A 24683-nucleotide genomic window follows, 5' to 3' on the forward strand; every position below is an offset into this window, starting at 1 on the left:
CAGGAAGAGGACAAGGAGCAGCCTCTCTGGTGTTCAAAGTGAGCCTCCATGTCTAATAGGCTGGCTCACTCCCCTTCCCTGAGGAGTTAAAACCAGTTCCGCCAGTCTCAGCGATCTAACTGAAACAGCATGAGGTTTACGGGATGACCCATATTAGCTGGATGCGCAGGTTATGTTTTAAAGTGTTTTGTCCATGGGGGTCAACAGGATAGGTCGAGGAACCAAGAATCAAGAGCTGCCAGGTACAGTCAGAGGAAAGAGAAGGGACTCAGGTCATAGAAGTCCATTAAAGACATTAAGCGGGACAAAAAGTATTTCTCACAATTCTAAAGGCATCCTTGACATTTAATCCAATACCAAGCGAAGCCCATAAAAGTAGTTTGTGAAGCAATGCCAGGGCTGAGACGTTTGTCTGGCTGGAAGCTCAAAGCTTTCCCTGCAGAAAACATCCCATGTGAACAGATAAGGTGGTGGCCTTTGCCTGAATCACTGCAAAGCAGGAACTGTGACATTAACCTTGTACTAACTTGGGAGACATTTCATTTGTGAGGTTCGTTGTCAACAGGAGGGAAGAGTATTTCAAATGGAAGGCAGTGACCCTGTAAGGGTCATCATCAATCACCTGGGGTCAAAGACCTTCCCAATTCTAAGAAGAGGCAGGGGGTGAGGGAAAGAGGGGAGGGCCTAGGAAAGATCAAAAAGCCTTTGATGGAGGTTATCTATCTACACAAAAGAACCTGCAAAATGGAGCTTCTCTGCAGTTTGAAACCCCTTAGTTTCTAAGGTGAGAGATTCCAAGAAGGGTCTTTGTGTTTTTGGGGATTTTTTTTTTTTTTTTTTTAAACTTAGGTGTTTAAGGTAAAGACTGGAGTCAGCAGATGGCAGAAGAGGCCTAGAGGCACAGGCTCACAGGGCTGCAGTCTTAAATACCTTTTCCTTCTTCTAGAGCAAATACTGGAAGGGGAAGGAAGGGAAGACCCCACCAGCTGTGCAGTTGCCAAATGGCAAAGTGGCTCTGCTTCAGCTGCCTTGCAATACTGGAATTTAGCTGATACAAATACACTTGGTTTTCTCTTTGTAAAAGCAATCAGAGAGAGAGAGAGAGAGAGAGAGAGACGGGGAAGTCAAGTCATGCCTTTTAGGCCAGTGCCAATGGTCAAGCAGCCAGGGTCTGTGGGATCCTGTCTATTTGTGATGACATGCTTCTTGCCATTGTTCTTGTTGTTTAATGAGCCCTAGATGATTAAAGGAGCAGTAGAGTAGAGAAGGACTCTATCTGGCTAGAGTGGTATGGGGATCAACTCATTAGGTACAGAGTCAGAGGAAGGGAACGGGCAACTTTAACTCAGAAAGAGGCAGATAGGAGGGCTCCACTGAACCCTTGGTTACCCACTTGGAAGACATTTTTGTGGTGAATCTGAGGACAAGCAGTCCCAAGTAGGCCCTGTCCTGTCCCTAGCCGCCTTTCCCTGTTAAGTGGTGAGTGAAGGTAGCTAAAGAACACAAACAATAGGAGCCTTTTAAAAACTCACTAAAGATATTTATAATTATTTTTAAGAAATAAATCATACTGCAGAGCAATATAAATGGCTTTCAGATCATAGGCTGTTTTGATTAGCCATGCTCTACATGCCTCCAGCCTACGCCCATTAGCATGGATAATTGAGAATCTGCTGTATTTCCATGTTAACACAGTCTCTCTAATACATTTCAGGCATTCAGATGGGAAACCAAACCTCTGACTCCTATTCCACCTTCCATGAATTTATTAGCACATGGCACTAACCTCTATACAGTCCAAAGAAGCCTTCATAGCGCAGCACTTTCTTAAAACAGTCAAAGCTATTTTTATACATAAGTTCTCCCACAAAAGAGCCAGTCGACCGTTGGTTCTGCATTCGAGTTTTCACGAGATCAATAGGATACACAGCAGTGGCTCCGACAGCTAAAATCAAATAATGCCCATATTTCAGAATGAATTAAGGTCAGAGAAAAGGGGATGAATGGTTGAAGTCAAAGAGAAGGTTGATACAAGAAATAAATTTTGTATATACAGATTTTAAAACTTTCTACATGTTTAATAAGCAACTGTGAATGTTCATTCAAATGTCTCCTGATAAAAGAGTATCACAGTTCAAATTTTAAAAAGCACATCATTACAGCCTAACCTCATTATTAACCTGTCTTTAGAAAGCCTACCTGCAGATAAAAGAAAAAAGCTACTTCTAAGTCCCTGATCACACACAAGTAGTGGGAAAAAGCTCCCTTAGCTGCTATGGCATCACATCAATACTGACCATGGTAACCAGTTTGGGAAAAGACCAGAGGAGGCTTTGTCCTTGCATATTTCAAGGTGGGAAATCAGAGGAAAAAGAGGGGTAATAAAAATGAAAACTTTGCACACATCCGTGACTAACCTCCAGCAACAGAACCCAGACCAAACCTGTAGGCTGACTCAGCAATTTGCAGGAGAACTGGTCGAGATGAATCTACTGAGGCCTTCTTCTTTGCATGCACAGGGATTGCGGGGGTGGAGAGGGCAGCAGACAGGAGATAAAAAGGAAGACAGAACAAAAATGAGCACATGTTATCTTTTTAAAATTACAACTGGGTTCTAAACTCATGGTACAACTAAAATGTTGAAGAAGAAGGTTAGATTTTGTTCTTATTAATAAAAAATTATTACTGCTGTCAATTTTAAAAATCAGGTTTGAATATAATGAAAGCTATTACGTGCCCCCCCAAATGTTATGAATGTGAACCTATTTTCAAGTGTTCAATTCTCATTAGTGATCAAGGAGATACACATTTAAAAACATCAATGAGACTTCATTCTTCATCAATCAGATTGTCAAACTGGTAGGATTTGGGGGATTTTTGTTTGTTTGTTTTAATGGTAATACCCAATCTGGCAAGAGATGATAAAAACAGGGCTTCCCAAGACTAATATTTAATCAAGTATAAACTAAAGGGAAACTTGGCAACACACACCCAAATCCTTAAAATGTACATGAATTTTGACCCTGCAATTCTACTTATAAAAAGCTAGGTTAGAAAATAATCATGTGTATAAACAAGAATCAAGCTATAAGAATGTTAAAAGGCAGCACTGGTTTTAAGAGCAACAACTAAGAATACCTAAACATCCAATAGTGGAGGACTGGTTAAAGTAATGGTATAAAAAGATATTTGATGTTGAGCAAAAGATATTATAAAGCAAAAATAGGTTAAAAAGAATAAGGTGAGTAGACAGTATCCTTGATACCGTTCTGTTTACCTTTTAAAGTGTTTGGTTTTAAAAGATTATTCTGAAACTTTTCTATGTTAGAGACTGTGTACAAATATGACTTTTTTTTATTAAAAGTCTTTTGGTATGTATGCATATAAAAATAACACTAACATTTTGGCTATCACATTACCCAGAGATATTCAAATGTTTACAGTGGCTACAACTAGGTGGTTGTATATTTTCTTCCATTTTTTTGTCCATCTTCTCTAAATTCATACTTTAGGCCAGTCAGTTGCTGTATTATTATTGTTCTTTTGACCTATTTTTCTTACAATGTTTTTGATGCCAGAACATTTCAGAGTATTTCATTTCTCTGTCTACATAAATAAAATAGTAATTTTATGTCAGAGTTGTCAAATGAGGGTGGCATATAGTTAGTGCTTAATAAATACCTGTTGAATGAATAAATACATTCAGTAAAATTTGTTTTTTCAAAAGCCACGATAATTAAGATTGGTGAACAATGGAAATAATTACCAACCCCAGCTATCAACCCACTGAATTTTAGCTGCTGTCAGTGTAGCACAATTCTAATACAATGAGATAATTTGGAATCTCCTTCAAAGTCACTTAACTGAAAACAGCTTTATATATAGCAATATGCATCCTTACAAAAGTCAAACAACTCTTCTGCAAATTCCATGGGGTGCTTCCAACTCTGTGGCTGTACAGATGGAAATCAATAGCAACTTCATTTTGACAGATATATCCATAAGAAAGGCACTGTTTTATTTACATGGATATAAATATGCAATACTTAGAAAGGTTCTGGCATCAAAATAATGGATGAAAATGCTTCGAAAATAATGGGTTGGGGTTGGGGGAGGACTAGTGCTAATTCATCTAAAGATGAAATAAATGATATCCCAGAATTTCATGTAACTTTTCTGAAGCTAGAAATGTAGCATGCTCACAAAACAAGATCCCTCCTCCTGCACTCTGCCGAGGATAAACGTTAACACTGAGCCTACCAGGGGGATGACCTCCATTGCTTGAATCTGTCAATGCTGTCAGGCCCACTGCAGTTCACGTAACAAAGAATATTCCAGGTTGGCCACAGTGAATTGCTCTAAACCTCTAAGCAGCAGCCAATCATTTCCTGCTGTAAATCTCATCAATCTCATCTAACCCTTTCATGGCCAATATCAGCAAGCACCCATCATCATAAACTCTCAAAAGCTGCAAAGGGCATGGAGGAAAGACTGTGGCATACTACTGCCAGCTGGGGAAGAGGAGGAATCTTCAAAAAACAAAACAGAAAAAGCCCCTCCTCTGCTTTTGGTTAATCCCTAAATCTCTACAAGAGCTAGTAGCACAGACGAAGAGATAATCATCTGGTAAGCAGTGTTTAAAAATCAAAGGAAGGGGAGAGGGGAGTTGCTTCCACTCCTGCGCCTGATGATACAGTTCTCTCTCCTGCACACGGGGAAATTGGCTTCCTCTTTTAACAGCGGCCAGATGGTTTTCCAGAGGTGCCTAGTTGGGTTTACCGAGCACACACCCACCATTCTGAGTTACACCGCTGCCATCAGGCGGGAAAGAGCTGAAAGGAGGGCGTCCTGGCTCGAGGCCTGCCAGTCCTAAAAATGCAGCCCGCATCAACCCATTGTGGTCAAACTGGCGTCTCTGCACAGACCCAGAGCTCCAAGCCAAAAACTGTTAAGTCTCATAGGACTCGAAGATGGCTTTGCCTTAAAGGAGGTATTTTTCTAAAACGACCCTCGTCTGAGACTGGATTTATTTTACAAACACCATGTTAGCACAACACAGGCTCTGAAGGCTTTTATTCTCTAACCCTGATCTATAGAAAGTTGAGCAAGAGTTAAATGTAAGGAGGTCCCATGTCTTAGGTTTCTGACTCCCACAACTTCAAGAGATTGGTTTCTGTTAACCATAAAATAAAATTTAGCATTCCTCAAATTGTTTCCACATAACTTATGAATCCTTTCACAAGGAAAATAGATCTAAAAGCCTTCAAACTATGACTCCAGACTAAACAAAATTATCTCATTTTGATATTCAGAAAAACGGAAGGCATGGCCATTAGGCGATGCCCTGACGAAGCGCCTCTCTGGGGGCAAAGCCAGCTTTCATTTAGCGACACGACGCTGGGATGGGGACGCCAAAATGGGACGCCTGCCTTACCTCTCCCAGCACGAGATTTAGCGAAGGAGGACAGAGCTTCTGCCTCTTTTTGGAGGGTTAGGCTTCCGAGGCAGTTAAGGAATCATCCCAGCTTCCAAAGAAGAAAGCAAAGGCTAAATTATCTGTTAATCAGAACCTCTCTAATTTCTCTTTTCAGTCTTTAGAAATGGTCTGGATTTTTGGTGTGAAACAGAGAAAGAGTAGGTCAGCAGGTCAAAAGGGGTCAAAGGACCCCCTCAAAGAAACACCAGGAAGCAAGTGTGCTCCTTCTGCCCACCTGCCTCTGGGCCTCAGCCAAGTTGAAGGGCAGAGTTCCCTCTTCCAGAGGAGCGATCCGTTCAATGTCGGCTAAGGTCATACGTCTAGAGGGAAAAGCAAACACAAGCAACAACAAAATACAAATGTATTAAATTTTGTACTACGCAGTTCCAAAAAGTTCCCTCTCTTGTTTCCCAATTTCAGTTACTTTTAATTTGGCTTCTTTTTCTCCAGGTTTGCTGCCCTCCTCCTACCCCCACCTCCTAACCTCCTTTTATTAAGCTAATTAAAAAAAAAAAAAAAAAGGCCAACTTACCCCCGTGGCTCATATAAATCTGCTAACTGAAACAAGATGTCAACTTCCATGGGTGTAACCTGACCAAATTTCTGAGCTGCCAGAACAAACTCCTCTGTGTGGAAAAAGAGTTAAAAGGGGAAGATTCAAGAAGGAATAGCCACTAAATGCAGCATTAACTCATGGCACTGGAATGAGCAAACATCACCAAACTTCATTATCATCAGTCATAGAATTCAAGTCAATCCAAAAAGGGTAACAGTTTTTGCAGTTCTTTCATTCACCTAGAAAGAGTGTGTGGAATAGTTTCTCTAATACTAACTTTAGAAGCTCGGTGTCATCTGAAGTCTTTGAATAAATGATACCAGAAGTCATTTAAATTGCAGGTCCAGAAAAACAAGGAGATGAAACTCCAGAGCATAGGTCCCCAGGTGCTGTATGAATGAAGCCGTGGAATTTCTAAGGGAATTGTCTGTTTAAAAGAAATCCCATCCAAGTGCTCATAGTCTTGATCGGATTGTAGATCAACATACATTGTCACCACTATGAGTTTATGGAATTCCCTATGTACCTCTGAAGGCCACTTTCGAGGCTGCTAATTTAGCTCAGATTCTAGCAAGATTTGAAAAGCTTTAAGAAACCTTACATGGGTTCCCTTATTTAAAGTCTATCTATCTTAGGTTTATCTAAAAAATGCTGAAGATTGTTCTGTTTATCTGATCAAAGAATGGTGAATACACATGTACCATACAATTAATATGTGTCCATGGGACTGAAAACTCTGTAACATAAACCCCTAGTTGCCTTATTCACCCTAATAATAATTCACCAAGGTACATGTAGGCAAGAATTCGGATTTATTCTTACTCACCCTTAGTCACCTCTACATCTTTCCTGTTGCCGGCCAGAGTGCTGTAGATTTTTCTAATGAGTTCCATGTTGTTAAGGAGCGAATTAAATCCATTAAAATAAGAGAAGCTAACTTGATGGGATGTGGTACCTCCAGCAGCCTCAAATAAATTGAAAATAAGAGGGAGGAGAAGAAAAAAAATAAACAAAGGATTTATAGAATGAAGAAGATTCAGAAGTACATATATCAAATGCTAGTGTTGGAGGTAATCAAGAAAGCATGTACAGGAAGAAATGGCCATAAGTATTTTTCTTTCACATTAAAAAAAAAAAAAAAGCTATAAATGATTTTTAGAAGTAACTGCAACTAATCATGACCAGAACTTGTCCTCTCCACACACGAGTCCTGGAAAACTAAATAAATGCATGTGTAGGATTATAACAACAGGACCAGTAGTAATTTACAGAGTTCAAATTTCAATTGGAAATGCTTTATAAGTTTGTTTATTTCATCTAATGAGCGATTCTTAAAAGCTTGGACAAGCAAAACTATATTATATACATGCACATATGTGTATACTTACACATGCACAACTCTATTAACCGACAAAAACATATTATGAAAAGTGGTCAATCTAACACTGATGTCTTGATTTATCATGTTACCTATAAGTAGTAATAAATAATCATTTGAGTATAGATTTATATTGGTAGGATTTCTAGAAAAAAAAGCACACTATGGTAAAATTATGAGATGTCATACACTTTGATGGGGGTTAAGACTGGTCAGAATTCTGATAATCAGAATTTGTACAAAACCATATTTCTTCATGGGGATAAGGGAAACAGACAGCATGTCCATTATGAATGGAACTTCAGTTTGGGGTTTCAAATTCTATCCTTCCCTAACAAGGCAAAGTATTTTTATTAGGAAAGCACTTCCTTATAAGGTAACAACCACATAAATCTTCCCTTAGTAATCGTTTGAAATAGCTGACATGAGAGTTTTAGAGTGGGGCAGGGAAGGGGGGCCAAGAAAAGGAGCTAGATTAATGCAGTGCCAGAGTGGAAAAGGCCTTGTCAGAAGCCACATCTCCAGAAAGAGGGGCCAGGAAAAAAAGGAAAAAAGGAAAGGAAAAATGAAAAGCTACCCCAATTTCTTGCTTATGGTAAGCACTGGGGGAAACTCGGATGAGGGTGAAAACCCTCAAAAGGGCCTCTCTCTGGGATTAACAAAAGGAGAGTTAGCACTGCATAAGGGTCCGAATCTGAGGAGTCATCACAATGATCTAGGAAGCTTCAGAAACTAGATTCTAGAATCTCACTACCTGTGGATGGAGGCCTGGAACAGACCTCAGAATCTGTATTTTTAATAATTATCCCTGGTGAATCTTAAGCCCCAGGACCAAGGCTTGGGAAGCACCACCATGGAATGTTCCAGGACACTCTCAAGGTCCATGAGGAAGGAGAATGGCTGGACATCCACCAGGAGGGAAGCTCCATGACACAGGACAGCAGGGCTCTGCCCATCACATGTGCCACTGTCACCTCAACATATCCATGTTGAATGAATGAGCAAAGCTAAGACTGAAAGTGTCTACTCTGTTGACTCCTCAAATATAACTGCACACTATTTAAACATTTTTTTTTTTTTTTTTTTGCTTTGGAGAATAGGTAAAAGCAAAGATCAGCATTTGACATCCCTCAAATATAAAGCAAATTAATATCCAATTATACATTTGCTTTTTCCTTTAAAAAAAAGCCTGGTAATATCTATTTTTTTTTTAGATTTTGAAACCAAATTTATGGTTACCAAAGGGGAAATGTGGAGTGGGAGGGATAAATTAGGGGGTTGGGATTCACATATACAAACTGTTATATATAAAACATATAGGTAACAATGACCTGCTGTACAGTACAGGGCTACTCAATACTGTGTAATAACCTACATGGGAAAAGAATCTGAAAAAGAATGGACATATGTGTATGTATAACTGATTTACTTTGCTGTACACCTGAATCTAACATAACTTTCTAAGGCAACTATACACCAATAAAATATATTTAAAAATTTATTTAAAAAAGATATGCCATATTTCCAGATAACACATTAACCTATCCACTAAAACTGACAAAACACACTGTAAGTCTGATAAAGTATGCAATCTCATTAAAAAATAAGAAAATGTTCATGTTTAAGCAGAAAAAACTGTACATAATTTGTAAGACTTGTTCTTACAATCCCTTATTTATTGAGCTTACACCAGGTAGAATAAACTACTTCACCAGAGCAAGTTAACAACTTACAGCTACTAGACATTCTTCCACAAAAGGTGTCAAGACATGAGGGCGGATGGTGACCATGATGTCTCGGAAGTCAATGGCTGTGACTTTTCCGGTCTTGGCACTGTCCCTTTGAACAAAGGCTTGCTTTGCATGCTCCAGTTGTATTTCCTACAAACAAAGAAGGTGAAATACTTAATTTATGTTTCTCAATTACTCCAAGTGATGGCTCAATTTCAAATCAGGGGTGAAGAAATACACATTATATTTTGATTTACTAAGCCTCACATTTGTTCAATAGCACCTCCACGTTGTCGTTTCCTTCCAAAGAAAGAACTTTGCTCAGACTAGTGAATGTGTCTTGAGAAGGTGCATCTCACCTTCAACTTCCTGCTCAAAGAAACCTAATCACTTCCATGTTCTGCTGGAGTCCAAAGACACAAGGAAAATGAAAACTAAAATGAAGTTTAGTAGGCTCAAAGATCTGGACAAACTCTGCTTATGTGGTGCTGATGATCAAAAGAAAAACACCTGTAGGGACAATAACCTCTCTCAAAAGATAAGAAAAAAATCTTAACGGTAACTTGGTCTAGAAACACATGATGTAACAACAGATTGAAAAGAGCAGTTCTGCTCTGGGATATGCTATTCCGCTACACTACTGGTATTTTGGGTAGGTTAAGAATTTGTTGTGGGGGCTGTCTTGTACACCCCTACCCTCTTCCGATTAGATGCTGAAAGCCCCTTTCCCCCAAGGCCATGGCAATCAAAAATGTCTCCGGAAGGGCCATATGTCCCAAATGGGGGCCAATGCTCTAGAATTAGGAATTGGAGGGTACAATGGTCACAGGTGGCAAAACTGTAGCAGTACCCCTGTGTTAATTCATATGAGCTAAAGACAGGAAGCCCAATTTTAGATTTCTGTTGCCATTCCTAGGGGTAAGTGCATACACAAAATAAAATGACCTCCCATCAAAACCCACCATGTGCCAAGAAGGAGAGTCATGTTTTCACACAGAGGATATTATCGTGGTCACAACACTCTGTGCATTTCCCAAATGGCCTTTTGAGTGAGATCTAATCTGTGTGAAATTAAAAGGTGTCACTGATGTGGTTTTCAAATTATTAAATTTAAAAAATTTTGGAGTTCCTGTCATGGCTCAGCAGTAATGAACCCAACTAATAGCCATGAGGATGCGGGTTTGGTCCCTGGCCTAGCTTAGTGGGTTAAGGATCCAGCATTGATGCGAGCTGTGGTGTAGGTCGCAGACATGGCTCGGACCCAGCGTTGTTGTGGTTTTGACTTAGGACATTTGAATTCACACAAATGCATCTCTTCCTTTTCGCTCCTGATGACATTAGTCCAAGTCCTCCTCAGACCATGCCTAAATGGCTACCATGGGTCCAACTGTCAGCTGGTACTCCCTTCTAACCTCCACAGTGCACCTTGTACACATCAACAGAATCTCAGATCTGATTTCAATTGCCCTTGGCAGAGACCTTCTATCATAAAGATCCATCTGTGAAGCAATGTGCTCAAGACCCTACCAGAAGCTCCCCTCAGCCACATCTCCAGCACTCCATGCCCAGCCCAGCTCAGCCAGACCTTTCTTACATCTGGGCCTTTGTCTACTACACCCTTCCTTCCATCTGGCATAGACTGTAGCCTCCATCTCTAGCTCCCAACATCCTACCACTTCCTTGAGGCAAATGCCAGCACTCAGGTAAATGTGACCAAGCCTCCTAAGTGAAAATAACTGATTGGATCACCTGGTCTCTGGTGAAGCTCAATTATAAGACTTCTTCTCTCCTACATTTTAGTCAGTTGTTTCCACTCCTGTCTTTCCCCGTACTTTGCCAGGGAAGAGATATGTCTTCCTCATCCTACTTATGGTGTGGGCAGAATACTTAAGATATAGTAAGCACTCAATAAACCATGGGCATAATAATCAGTGACAAGTATTATATAAAACCAATTGAGTGAACAAATCACAATATATTGAACAAAAAGGGGTCTTCTGTACAAGTGCCTCCAATCTAAGAGAAAGGGAGAAACCAACTGTTACACACCCTGTAGTGAAAAATGACCACAGTGTGTATTCAATTGAAAGTAAATGAACACAGTCTCCTTTGAATTGCCAGACCCACTGCTAAAGCTATCGGAAGCTAAGATTATTCTCAACAATACAAGAAAGTATGTTCACTTATTCACCATTTCCCCTAGATTATAACTAATAGTCTCAGGGATCTTCAGATCATTATATCAAAAACAGCATCACTTTCCCTGGGCACTCCATCTCCTTGGAGAGCTGGAGGCCAGGAACATTAAGACCAACCTGTCTGGAATGTCAAACTGGGAAACAGACACCCAAGCGAGGGGAGGCTTACACTGCAGGGCTGGGGGTGCATTTGTAATGAAGATAGAGGGCATCACTACACATTTCTGTACACAATTAAACATTCAACACCAGGTTTCCTGCAATCGTGGAAAAAGAAAGTACTTTTAGGAGTTCCCTGGTGGTGCCGTAGGTTAAAGATCTGGCATTGTCAGTTCTGTAGCTCCGGTTACTGCTGTGGCACAGGTTCTGTCGCTGACCTAGGAACTTCTGCATGCTGCGGGCGTGGCCAAAAAAAAGCACTTTTACCCTAAAGAGGAACAACTTGAGAATACATTTCTAACAGTTCTTAAAGATTAGGGACATGATAAATTCCATGAAAAACAAGAAACTAGATCCACATAGTTTCTAATAGTAGGATATAGTAAAAATGTTTAGTTATGTGTTTCTCTAAACTTAAAAGTAGCTTATTGGAGATGAGGGTTGCCTTCTGAAGAACATCTGTTTATGTCATAAATGTTTCTTCTTCTAGGGGAAGAAATGAACACTATTAATTACCTCAAATGATAAAAGAGCCATAATAACAGCATTAAGTGAGCACATATTATGTGCCAGATGCTGTTTTAAAGTATTTCGTAGTAATAAAACGGTTTAATGCTCACAGCAACCCTGAAAGATAGGAACTATTATTAACCCCACTGCAGCAGAAGGTCTCACTAACAGGAAGCGGCAAAACTGGAATTCAAACCCAGCTGGTCCTGCCACACTGACCTTGCTCCTAACATCTCACTATACCGCACAGGGAGCCTGGGTAATGCTGCTGTCAGGAATTTGACTACAAGATATATCTGACACAGAGGAGTCTTACTAGCTAAAACGATAAACATTCAATTTGCTTTTAACTTATTCTAATGCTCTGGACTTTTCTGTGGACTATTTTCAGGAGAAAACAGTAAAATTGCTGAAATTTTTCATTAAGGCAAAAGCCTTTGATGTGCTCATGAGCACCAAGATTGTCCTCCCAACAACAGCAGAGACCATGCAGAGCAGAGACCAAAGCTTTCACCTGGCCTTGCTCACAACCTCGAGAGACTGAGAAGGACAAAGAGACCAGTTTAAGGAGGCCTGGGGGAGCTAACACAGAGATACTAAAATTGGAGACTGAATGACCTTCGAAAGCTCACTACTTACGGCAGTGTGACATAAAACCAAAGCTCTCCATTGGCATCTCTAAAGCTCTTTAAGGAAAACCTAACCCATAGTCAGGGCTCCTAAGACCCTGAAGGTTCCCAGATCAGAACCCAGAGGGGTAAAACTGGGACAGAGAGCTTTGGTGTGTATGGTATAGAGCATAAATAGGTAAGCTATTGTTCGTTTCCAAAATGAAAGGGACCAGAATGGATAAACTCATCTTACAAGCAGGGAAGGGGAGAACACTGAAAGAAGCAATAGTCGCATGCAAATATTTAAATGTTTAAAGAGCCATCAGGTAAAAGAAGTCAGACTGGCTCTCTGTATTTCTTAAAAAAGGTGGGGAAAAAAAAAAAAATCAGTGGAGAGAAAATGGATCCAGTTTTAGCATAAAACACAGAAGTATTTAACCAGTACAAAGACTTAGCAACGAAAAGGGCTACCCTGCAAAGTAGCAAGTTCCCAGTCACTGGAAATATCTGTTCAACTACCAGCTGAGAGATGTATCTCAAGGAATTTATTTATTTCAATACAGGGGTTTATGGAAACAATACATTACAGTGACAAAAACTGAAAGTTTGGAACAGGTATGGGCAGAGCTCAAATATCAGTCATGGTGCTTGTGGCTGGCAGGGTGCAGGGAAGTGAGTCTGCAGTACTTTACAGGGTGGTAAGAACTAGACATCAGGTACAACAGGTACTTAATAAAAAGTAGCTTTGACTTTTGTCAAGATGAATGGCTTAAAAGCCTCTAAAGTACCCCAATATAAGTTCTTTGGTGTCTTTCACAAACCAAAAAATCACCTAGTAAGGAACAGTGGTTCTGCAGTTCTACGTCCTTCTGGACTAGTTACAGGAACCAGAGAAGGAGCCCAGACAGGGTAGGGGCTAATAGGAACAGGTGAGCACCTAGACACTCCCTACAGGCCAGGGGCTCTGCTAAGAACATCAAAGACAGTATTTCATTTAACCCTCATAATAATTCCATGAAGTCATAACATCCTTATCTCACTCAGAGGCACCTGAAGCTCAGGAAGTTAAGTAACTAGTCCAAAGTCACACAGCTAGGAAGTGGCAGCACTGAGATCGCTACTGAGGTAGTGTTTGATTCCAAAATTGAAATTTTTAACCAACCCTTAATGTATGCTGCCTTGGGTAAAACTATAAGCAAGATGATGATCTGGACAGATAACTGGAAAAGAGATCTTAAGAAAAGTTTGGGTGATGATTTATAGAGAAAAATAAGAGCAGGGTGTATCTCAAGGAGTTCTCACCTTGGGCGATGGGACAGGTAGGAATATCTACCACAAAAGGACACATCTAAGGGGAAAGAGATGAAGTAGTTGACCAGGAGGAGAAACCTGGGGTGAGAAGAGCTTACATTGTAAACCAAAGTTAGGATATACAAAAGAAAGCCAGAGGCACAGGTAGAAATGTAAATCTGGGAAGTCAGATAACAGAATTTTAGGGGAAACCTCCCCACCAAAAGCTAACGTTTACTGTTATTAGGTGCAAGCTCTGCTCCTGGGACCATTGTGTTTTCCTGCTTCATCCCTCAATAATCTTCTAAGGTGGAGCTGACCATGAATTCCATTCTGTAGACGGAAAGTAAGGTAAAGGGCAACTGAGGGTCACATGACACTACGTGTGAAACTGGATATGCTTTCCCCGGCAGTCTGGCTCCAAAGCCGCTTTCTTTTTCTTTTTTCTTTTTTTGTCTTTTTAGGGCCGAACCCATGGCATATGGAAGTTCCCAAGCTAGGGGTCAAATCGGAACTGCAGCTGCCGGCCTACGCCACAGCCTCAGCAACGCCAGATCTGAGCTGTGTTTGCGACCTACACCACAGCCCAAAGCAACACTGGATCCTTAACCCACTGAGCGAGGCCAGGGATCAAACCTGCGTCCTCATGGATACTAGTCTGTTCATTTCTGCTGAGCCATGACGGGAACTCCCAGAGCTGTACTCTTAACCTATGTGGACTCCCTGTTCCTTTTTGGGGAAGGCCTACCAAAAACCAGTTTGGGGAAAAAAAAAAGTTGTAAAAATGGATGAGATCATCCTACCATACACAGAAAGGACAGGCAGATGACAAAGATGAAATCAATACCTAAAAAAATGAGTACATACAATAAAATCGAGGGCCCGAGACTCTGTGCAAAACCCAGGGAGCTGGGATGAAGGCACAGCTCTGCCAAGGAAGCTGTCACCTGTATCACAGTTGGCCACAGGGAGCTGACTTCATGCTGCTGATGGAGGCAGGAAGGACTTAAAGAGAAAGGGGCCTCCTTCAGCTAAGGCCAGCAGGCCACAGGGCAAGAACCAGGACAGCTACCCCAAAGACAGTTCCGTTCTGGCACGTGAAAGGAAGCGCAGTTTCTCTTCATATTTGCCAGTGAACTGCTTTCTATTCCCCTTGTTCTGGTGCATGATGATTAACGGAATAGACTTTTATTGTAGCAGTTTCCAACTACTTCAACACAACCATTCAGCTTGCTGTAGGAGGGGGAAAAATTCAACTCTTCAAAATTTCTAGCTCTATAGAGATAAACATATATGGGGGTTACACCACTTTAGGTTTAACATTCATGCTTCTAATAGTTCCAGGCCTGTCATTTCCTTAATAATCTCCAATTTTCAAGTGGGTATATTTTGAATGCAAAAATTCTCTCCACTTCTATTCATACAGGCAAGTTTGTATGGTAGCCTGAGAACAATTTACAAGGAGAAAAAAAAAAAAAAAGACCAACAGACCCTCAAAACAAGCAGCAAATCCAGATGATTTATATTATAAAGCCAAGAACACCGAAAAAGACCCCTGGATACTTTGCATTTTTGTATGTTGTACATTTTTGAAATTTAAAAATATATATCTAAAACTTTAATAAAAACAGGGGTTAGCAACAAGGATAGAATTCAAAAGAATTCCTTTTTAGGGTTGTGGTAGAGAATACTGAGGAGAATGTAGGTAATTATTTGTGAAAATAAGAAAAAAGTATAGAAAGAAGGGTTGCTTACAAAATATGGTATCATATTTAGCCTTATTTCAAATAAATTCTATACTGCCCATGAATCAGGATCTGTACTATTTAATATATAAGTATAATTTTCTTAATCCTATGCTAATTTGGAGAAAAAAATTCTAATTAAAGTAGAGATTCATGTATTTTTAAACCAAGTAAAAAACAGAACTTGGCAATAAAATAGGGAAAGAGATAAGTAGTTCCCATTCTCCACATTTTTCTGTGCTCTCCACAGTCAGCCTCTGCAGTGAGACTTTCAGATTTGGGGTGAAATTTCATCCCCAATTCACTGGGTGGGGCCTTTAATGAAAAGGATCTTTGGAAGCTATGTCGCGATTGCCACCGCACACACAGCAACACCTCGGCGGCAACCAAGCATGGAGATTTTCCGTCTCAATTTCTTTGCTCTTCTGATTTAACATTAAACTTCACAGTGGGTAACAGCTGAGGAGATGCTGTATGGAGTGTTCATTTTTACCAGGATGTTACTATAAAAGCCTGCACAACAGGCAACTCAACAAAACAGCAAGCTGACGAACACCATGGACACAAGAGCACAAGGGATTCTGATTTCCTTTGCCCAGAGAACAGAAAGTGCCGTGTGAGTGAAATGAGTCCTGTATCTAATTCTCCAAGTAACCCGGCCATTCCCACATCTCTGGTCACCCATCGCCAAACTGGCAATGGTTTCCATTTGTACACAAAACACAATCTCATCTCCTGGAAAAGCCGAGGTCAAAACAACCTTAGCTACTTTTACTCATTATTTAATTTTGGAATACCAAGTGGTGCTGTATTTATGAAGTACTACCAAAGCTGTACTGCAGAGCCCATCTGGTCCAACTTAAAATCAACATAAAAAGCACACACACGCTAAAAATGCAAATATAATCCTGGTCTCTGGCTACTAAAGATCTATGGTCTAGATATTTTAATTAATACAGATGGCAAGTTTGGGGGGGACGCAAGGGGAGGCACCAGTGGCTTGGGTTACTCGATCCTAAGCAAGGACTTTGTAAGTGGTCCACTAACCTGTTTCAACAATCGTGGCTTCAGCAAGTTCCGCTACAAGGGATTGTTTTGTTAACACTTGAAGTGCTCTATCAATTCCAAAGCCTGAGAATTTGATGTGACCACGGTTGAAGGTTATGTTTTCATTCATTTGGTGGGAGGGGGGGAATAATTTCTTTTTTTTTGAACAAACAGAGCCTTTTGTGTGGAAAGTTTTGCCTTATAGCAGGATACCTTGACATATGCAGTCCCAAACCTATGACTAAAAATAGCTGCCTCGGTACAGTGCATCTCTGCCCTCCAGGGGGACATGTGGCAACCACCAGCACCTGGGAGCAGCCGGCTTCCAGACCTCTACACTCTAGGGCACAGAACCCAAATAATCAAAATGACCTTTTTACACAAAAGACTTGGGTTGATCCATATGCCCTGCTGACCCATAAGCCAAAATACTGGTCAATTCGGTTTAGCAAAAAGAACCAAAAATGTTCAGCTGCATTATTTGCATGAATATGCTTTGGCATCCAACAGGGCTCACGTGATCCAACAAAGGTCCCTGCCAAGAGGAATGGCTGGTCTGGGACTCGGGATACAGCTCTGACTCCCACCTTCTCCCAGCTCTACCAAACTATGACTTGCCTGTCTGGGTTTCACCACCTGTCTTCTGAGAAGAAAAGGACCTGAACAGAACACCCACACCTTTGTGATTAAGGCTTTCTGTTGGGTCGGGTAACTTCATTCTTAAACTCTATTTGATGAGAGGATATTCGAGGGGATTTTTAGCTCCATTCTCTCCAAAGTCAGATACTCTGTTTTGTGGCTAACTCACAGAATCCCAATTTCAAAATCTGGTCTCTTCACCAGCTTAGAGCACTGCTGATTTCTAGATTCCTATAGCAATAGGAGGAAGGCCCCTGGAAACAGAAGAAATTTCCTGGCTCCATAAAATGCAGAAGAGGATTTTCTTGGAAATGCCCAAATCTGTGGGGCCATAGGTAGGGCTCCTATGGTATCTCAACCCCAAGGGGGCAATGAGGTGGAAACAACCCAGTCACCTGAGTGGCAATTACATGCACAGCACTCCTCATAGCCCCTTTTAACTCCTCCTGCATCCCTTCCTCCTCTGCTTCCCATCTCAGTAAAACACCACCATCCCCCACCTGGCCAAGCCTAAAATACAGTGGTGAACCATGAGTTTTGCATATCCTTAGTTGGCCCGATCCTAACAAATCACTAAGCCAGGTCAGGGCCATCCCTTCAACTTTTCTTCAGCTCATCACTGTTACCATCCAAACCAGGCCACAGTCATTTCTCTCTTGGATTAGAAAGTGACCAGCTGGTCTCCCTCTTCCAGTCAGCTCCCTCTCCACCTGATCTCCCACACAACAGCCAGAGTGATCCTTCTGAAGCACAAATCTGATCACGTTTGCCTCTGTGAGCTACCCAATCAACCTTAGGATGAAGACCTGAACACAAGATTCTGCGCTTTTATTTTTATCTCTTATTTATTTTTCTTTCTATGGCTGCACCTGTGGCATATGGAGGTTCCCAGGCTAGGAGTCAAGTCAGAGCTACAGCTGCCGGCCTACGGGACAACCATAGCAAAAACCAGATCCAAGCCACATCTGTAACCTACACTGCAGCCTGCTGCAACACCGGATCCTTATTCCACTAAGCAAGGCCAGGGATGGAACCTGCATTGTCACAGAGACTATGTTGAGTTCTTAACCTACTGAGCCATAACAGGAACTCCCAGATTCTGTGCTTTTAAACACTAAGGGCTTTGTCATCAAGGCGATGTTTTTCAACGTACGGCCCTTGGGCTATCTGGAACATCACAATTCAGGATGCTTATCTGAAGGGCGATTTCTTTCTTTTTTTTTTCTGTCTTTTTTTTTTTTTTTTTTTTTGTCTTTTTGCCTTTTCTAGGGCCGCTCTGGTGGCACATGGAGGTTCCCAGGCTAGGGGTCGAATCGGAGCTGTAGCTGCTGGCCTACACCAGAGCCACAGCAACGCAGGATCCGAGCTGCATCTTCAACCTACACCACAGCTCACGGCAATGCCGGATCCTTAACCCACTGAGCAAGCCCAGGGATTGAACCTGCAACCTCATGGTTCCTAGTCAGATTCGTTAACCACTGTGCCACAACAGGAACTCCCTGAAGGGCAATTTCTTAAGCCCTTATCCAGACCTACTGAATCAGATCCTTGGTGGGAAAAGAGGCCCAGAGCTCCGGCTTTTAAAATAATCACTTCTGAAAAATTTTACACAAAATCTGAAAAACATTGCTGGAGATTTAGAAAGATTAAAACCAACTTTTGTTCCACCTGTCTCAAACAAACCCAGAAAACCCCTCCAGGCTTCTTTGTGCTCATCTTTCATATAGAAACTACTTAACAGCTAAAGTGACTATAAAGACCAATACAAGGCAAAGCACTTTCTAAGCAGGAAAATGCTAGGTGAGAGGTAGTTAATAGCAAAAGGTTTCTAGTTAACAAGTATACTGCCTTGGGTAGCAATCCAAGACTTTTCTATACAGAGACTGGAGCAACTAGAAACTCCTATGCATAGATTACTTTTACACTGTATTAACTATATATGAAATATATACCCATGATTATAAAACACATCAAAAAGTAAATTGAAACAACATTTAACACACACCCCTAATATGGCTTTTTCATTATCATATCTGGCAATAAATGTCCAGCAATGCGTAACTGTACACGCCCATTCAGAAACACGGCCCCTTCCAGAAACAAACTTCACAGCCATGGCCCTGGAGATCGTATAATGGAGGATAGCGGTAACAGTATAGTATTTTAATTCCTCACGTGGCTGTGATCTTATGCAAGAAGTTAAGCCTAGAACAGTTGTTCTGTACCCTTTTTGGGGTACTCCTTTGGGAACTTAATGAAAGCCAGGAGCATTTCCCCATAAAATTACCTGTAAATGCAAAATTTTACCCTGGAGTCTGTTTATTTTTTTTTCATATAATGGGGGATAATGGTAATTACCTCTCAGGGTATTAGGGGATGCAGTTATCAGAAATAGAATATTTAAAAGCACTTTGTAAATTATAAAAATTGTTACTATTACTACTTTTTTTTTTGAGAGGGACTCTTAGTACTGACTCTATAGAATAATTGGGCAGAAAGAGGCCTTTCTATCACTCTGTGCTCACAGTTGCCTACATACAACTTTCATGCAATAAGAAATGGGTACTGTATCTGACCAGACATAATTCCAAAGATATACAAGTAGTAATAAATACATGAAAAGATGCTCGATATTATAAGCCATTCGGGAAATGCAAATCAAAATCACAAATGAGATAACCACCAAAAGACTAAAGTGAAAGCCCTTAGTCTACTCTGTTAAGTGGTGCTGTTAACTGGACGACCTCACGCTAGTATCTGGCCTTTTAATTCTGTGCTCTGGATGGCTGCTCCAACCACACTTTGAATGTTGGTTTCAGGATTACATCTACCATGAGGAGTTATGATATAAATCTTAAGGATTTGTGTTATAAAAGAGCAACCTCATAGGGCATATGTTTTACACCTGCTTGCAACTATGCCTTTTGAGCTGTAGGGTGAATAAACATAGAACACCCCCTAGACATGTGCATTATAAGTGTCTCAAAAGTTGCTGTTACCTCTACATCTCTGAGCCTTTTGCACAAGGCCTCTCGACAAATCCTGCATCCTCAGCAAACATTTGCTGAATTGGGTGGTTTGCCCCATGCACGTAATAATGACAAGAATACTCCTAAACAGGGTAGAGAGTTCTATGTTAATATTATTCATGAACACAGAGTTCCATCAGGTACAGAATAGGAAAATCTCTCCAAATTGCTTTCTAAATGTACTGTTTTCAGCATATTAAAATCCATTTTTTCAAATAACCATAAAATTAGAGCTCTGCTCTAAGTGGTGAGGTTAGTTGGAAAGGCTTATATATTATTTTAAAATACACACACCTACATTCCACACATAAAACTGTATTAACATTCACACACACACACACCATCACTCATGCAGTTAAGTGGAGATGATAGAACTGGGCATAAAAAATAGCAGCAGTGGGAGTTCCCATTGTGGTGCAGCAGAAACAAATCCAACTAGCATCCATGAGGACGCGGGTTTGATCCCTGGCCTCGCTCAGTGGGTTAAGGATCCACTGTTGGTGTGGGCCGTGGTGTACGTCAGAGATGCAGCTTGGACCCCGAGTTGGATGACGGTATAGGCCAGCAGCTCAGATTCAACCCCGAGCCTGGGAACCTCCATATGCCATGGGTACAGCCCTAAAAAGCAACATAAAAATAAAAATAAAAACCAAAAGGAGGCTTTGTGTCCCTGCTACTTATCAGGCAAATCAAAGGATGTAGGAGAGATTCACCACTGCACGAATTTTAAACAAAGGCACAGACGACATTCTAGCTCAGCAGTCAATCGATGCCCAGGATCAGCAGTGACCGCCTCAGTATGCAGATGAACGTGTGGACAGGCAGAGTCCTCACAGCCACTTGATGGCTTGTAACAAACTCATACTTGCTTCGACATAATAAAACATAAATGTAGGGGAAAAAACTGACCTTGCAGAGAATGGCACTGCCCAGGAGGCATAAACATGTGCATAAGCACAGGTAACACAAGAGTGTGAGGCTGAGTTGGCTGGAACCAACCTGAAATACCTTCTAGAACCTTAAGTGGGATTGACAGATGTTACTGACAATAGGCACCTTGAAGTCACAAACACTTCTCAGCCATGGCACCAGCCAGGGGGCTGGTGACTGTGTTTCTGAGCCCTGTCCCAGAGCAGAAAGGTAGGCACATGCTTGACAAAGCAAGAGCACAGAACATAGGAGAGGTAGTTCATTTACATGTTTAGGAAGTTTCCTGCAGCCTCCAATTAGACCCCTAGCCTGGGAATCTCCATATGCCACGGGAGCGGCTCTAGAAAAGGCAAAAAGACAAAAAAAAAAAAAAAAAAAAAAAGAAGAAGAAGAAGTTTCCTGCATCAAGAAAAGAGCCAAGTATTTGAAGATGAGGTCTGAAGCTCTACCTTCATTCAGAAGACTTCAAAGGAAGCAAAGAAAGCATCTGAATGGGGGGGGGGGGGCAATGGGAGAGTGACCCAAAGGTAGACATCAAAACTGGTATTTCATTCATCAAAACTGGCATTCACACCAAGTCTATCATGATACATCCATTCACTCCTTTACATCTAGGACTAGAGTGGGACACAAAAGCAAGGCCCTCCTTATCTACCTACACCATTAGAATCTAGTAAAAGGTTTGCACTTGCATTCTGGCTACAACGTCAAAATCATCCCATGCAGGACACTGAGGGGTGACTGCCTTCGCCAGTACAGAACGGTGTCAAATACAAGCAAATTCCTCGCAAACTGCAGCTGGAAAACTAATCGGTAATCCCTGAGCCATCCAATCTCTGACTCTGGCTCCCTCGTATCTTGAGGAGGGCCTCAAAGCAGCTGAGTGGCTTACAGCCGACTCAATTCCGCATAATTGATACTTGCTTAAAGGGAAATGTGATCATCGTTACTATTGCTAACATCCCATTAAGACTAAAAGTTAATTAGGCTGTGTTCCATAAAGTCAATTTGAGGCATTTGTCTCAATAGCATTATTGTAATTATTCCTCATCAAAATGAATACCACCTCCTACTGCGCGCCAGTGTCTTGTGTAAACAACAGAACAAACCTAACCACTCACATTCCATCCTCCACCTGAGTTATTTAAGCAGGTTTGTGTTTATAAAGAACTACAACCAGGAATTCATAGATATTAACATGTTTTTTTAAAAAATTACAAAGGCATGTTTAAGGCAACTTGTTTTAAGTTTTCAAAGGCTGGGGAAATAAAGGCAAATTAAAAACCATGACAAATTTCACATACCAGTAAAAGTCAAAAAGAGGAGCATCTATTAAAGCCACCTTATTACATAGGCTGGTGCCTCTAAGACTGGAGACCACAAAATGCTGACTGAATGAGCACAGGGCCTGGTACCCTTGTGCCCTCTGCCCCCATCCAGACTGTGTTTCCCACACTCTTCAGGAGGTTCTAGTAAGGTCTTGGGCACACAGAAGAAGCAGGGGCACCTAGACACCCACTGCTGATGCTACAGATAACAAAGAATGGAAGATGGGTAGGGGAGGTAGGAGGGCAGTGGGGAGGGGATGTGTGTGCAAAATAGGTGAAGGAGATTAAGAGAGAGAAATCTCCAGTAATAAAATAAACAAGCCACAAGGATGTCTTATCCAACATGAGGAATAGGGTCAATAATACTCTAATTGCTCTGTACATGAACAGACGGTTACTGCTGACCATCGTGACCCTTTCATAACATATGCAAACATCAACCCACTATATAGTACACCTGAAACTAACCTAATATTGTACACCAACTACATGTCCATCAAAGAAATAAAAGAAGATGATGGGAGTTCCTGTCGTGGCGCAGTGGTTAACGAATCCGACTAGGAACCATGAGGTTGCGGGTTCGGTCCCTGCCCTTGCTCAGTGGGTTAACGATCCGGCGTTGCCGTGAGCTGTGGTGTAGGTTGCAGACGCGGCTCGGATCCCGCGTTGCTGTGGCTCTGGCGTAGGCCGGTGGCTACAGCTCCGATTCGACCCCTAGCCTGGGAACCTCCATATGCCGCGGGAGCGGCCCAAGAAATAGCAACAACAACAACAACAACAACAAAAAAAGACAAAAGACCAAAAAAAAAAAAAAAAAAAAAGAAGATGATGGTTTCCTTGGCCAATTTTGCCTTGAGACCCAGAATTAAAACATATGAAATGGATTCCCTTAAGTCTTTTCAAATATTTCATTTAATAAAATATAAATAAAAGTGTTAGAGAAACTAAACACATGCATAAAATCCAAAAGGAAGAGTGGTTTATCACACAGACCTATGTATCATATAGATAGTGATTTCTAGTGACTAAACATGAATATCAGAATTAACAGTCTTGAAATTATGCTTCAGGTGGAAAACTAAACGGTCATCGTATTTCGTTACTACTTTCCCACTGACATCATCAGTAGCCCAGTGAAAATATCATCATTGGGGGAAGTGAAGAGAGAAAGGCAGGAGGGCCTGAGCCAGGGGTATCCCAGACATGTGGATGAGTTGAACCCTGAATATGAACAGCAAGTGCTCCCAACAGTGATTCTCAAACCTGGCTACAAAACTGAAGAATGTGAAAAGCTTTAAATATCCCAGCACCCAGGCAGTCCCCACCCCAAACATCAGATCTAGTCTCTAGAGGGGGAGGGATCCAAACCACAATTTTTTAAAGCTCCCCAGGTGATTCCAATATACAGTCAGTCCCAGACCCAGTGTCTTGGCTACTCAAGACCTCGGGTGAAATGATTCTATGGTTTGAGGCTGATGACATCTGTCCATTTCTCAAGGGAAGAAAAAATACTGATAAACAGTAGTAGAACCACTCATAAGGCAAGAGTTCAGGTTCTGATTCCGCCCCTTCTGATTTACGTGACTTTCAGCAAATCACTTGTTTCCTGGGTCCTTAATGTGTATCCCATTTAAACATGAAGGGATTCTACACAGTCGTAAGAGGCCATTTAATCTACCACAGCTTCTACGTAGCAGCAAAGAAATACTTCTAAGTAAGATGGTTGGCCAGGGTTATTAGCACGTTTGGATCAGGATCCCAGTTTAATTTATTCACTCTTTTTAACTTTTTCTAAGAACTAGACCCACCAGTAAAAACTGAGTGAACTCTGCATACGTCAGGTGTCTTTTTCTTTCCTTTCCAAAATGGAGTTGCACAAACTCTGAATCCCAGTTAAATGGAATACGTTGATGAATTGTGGTCTGTTCAAAAACTTGCTTAACGTCCTCTGAAAAGAGAAAAGAAAGGTTGATTAAAACAAAGCAAATCAGGCTCTTCCTCATAAAAAACTGTTATTCAATGGATAGTGCTGCTTTCTTGGTATAAAAGGTAACAAC

General features: G+C 41.2%; 1 protein-coding gene across 8 annotated transcripts in view; it reads right to left on the reverse strand.

Moving 5' to 3' along the window:
* SLC25A13 (solute carrier family 25 member 13) overlaps positions 1-24683 on the reverse strand; it is a 524650-nt gene that overhangs the window by 69832 nt on the left and 430135 nt on the right. For 4 of the 8 annotated variants that reach the window (XM_084977077.1, XM_084977076.1, XM_003130160.6 and 1 more), the window contains 7 exons: positions 24435-24574; positions 9144-9290; positions 6859-6997; positions 6009-6102; positions 5712-5796; positions 2418-2502; positions 1787-1945 (listed from right to left, as the gene is read on the reverse strand). In XM_084977077.1, the coding sequence (XP_084833203.1) occupies positions 1787-1945; positions 2418-2502; positions 5712-5796; positions 6009-6102; positions 6859-6997; positions 9144-9290; positions 24435-24574 (849 nt within the window). Of the gene's footprint in view, positions 1-1786; positions 1946-2417; positions 2506-5711; positions 5797-6008; positions 6103-6858; positions 6998-9143; positions 9291-24434; positions 24575-24683 lie in introns of all 8 variants that reach the window. The other 4 variants (XM_084977075.1, XM_084977074.1, XM_005667626.4 and 1 more) reach the window with 1 other exon arrangement.

The sequence above is a fragment of the Sus scrofa genome, chromosome 9, assembly GCF_054392235.1.
Source record: "Sus scrofa isolate SSC_HxYL_T2T_F1_AM1 chromosome 9, Sscrofa_HxYL_maternal_Yorkshire_Landrace_v2.0, whole genome shotgun sequence".
Taxonomy (NCBI): Eukaryota; Metazoa; Chordata; class Mammalia; order Artiodactyla; family Suidae; genus Sus; species Sus scrofa.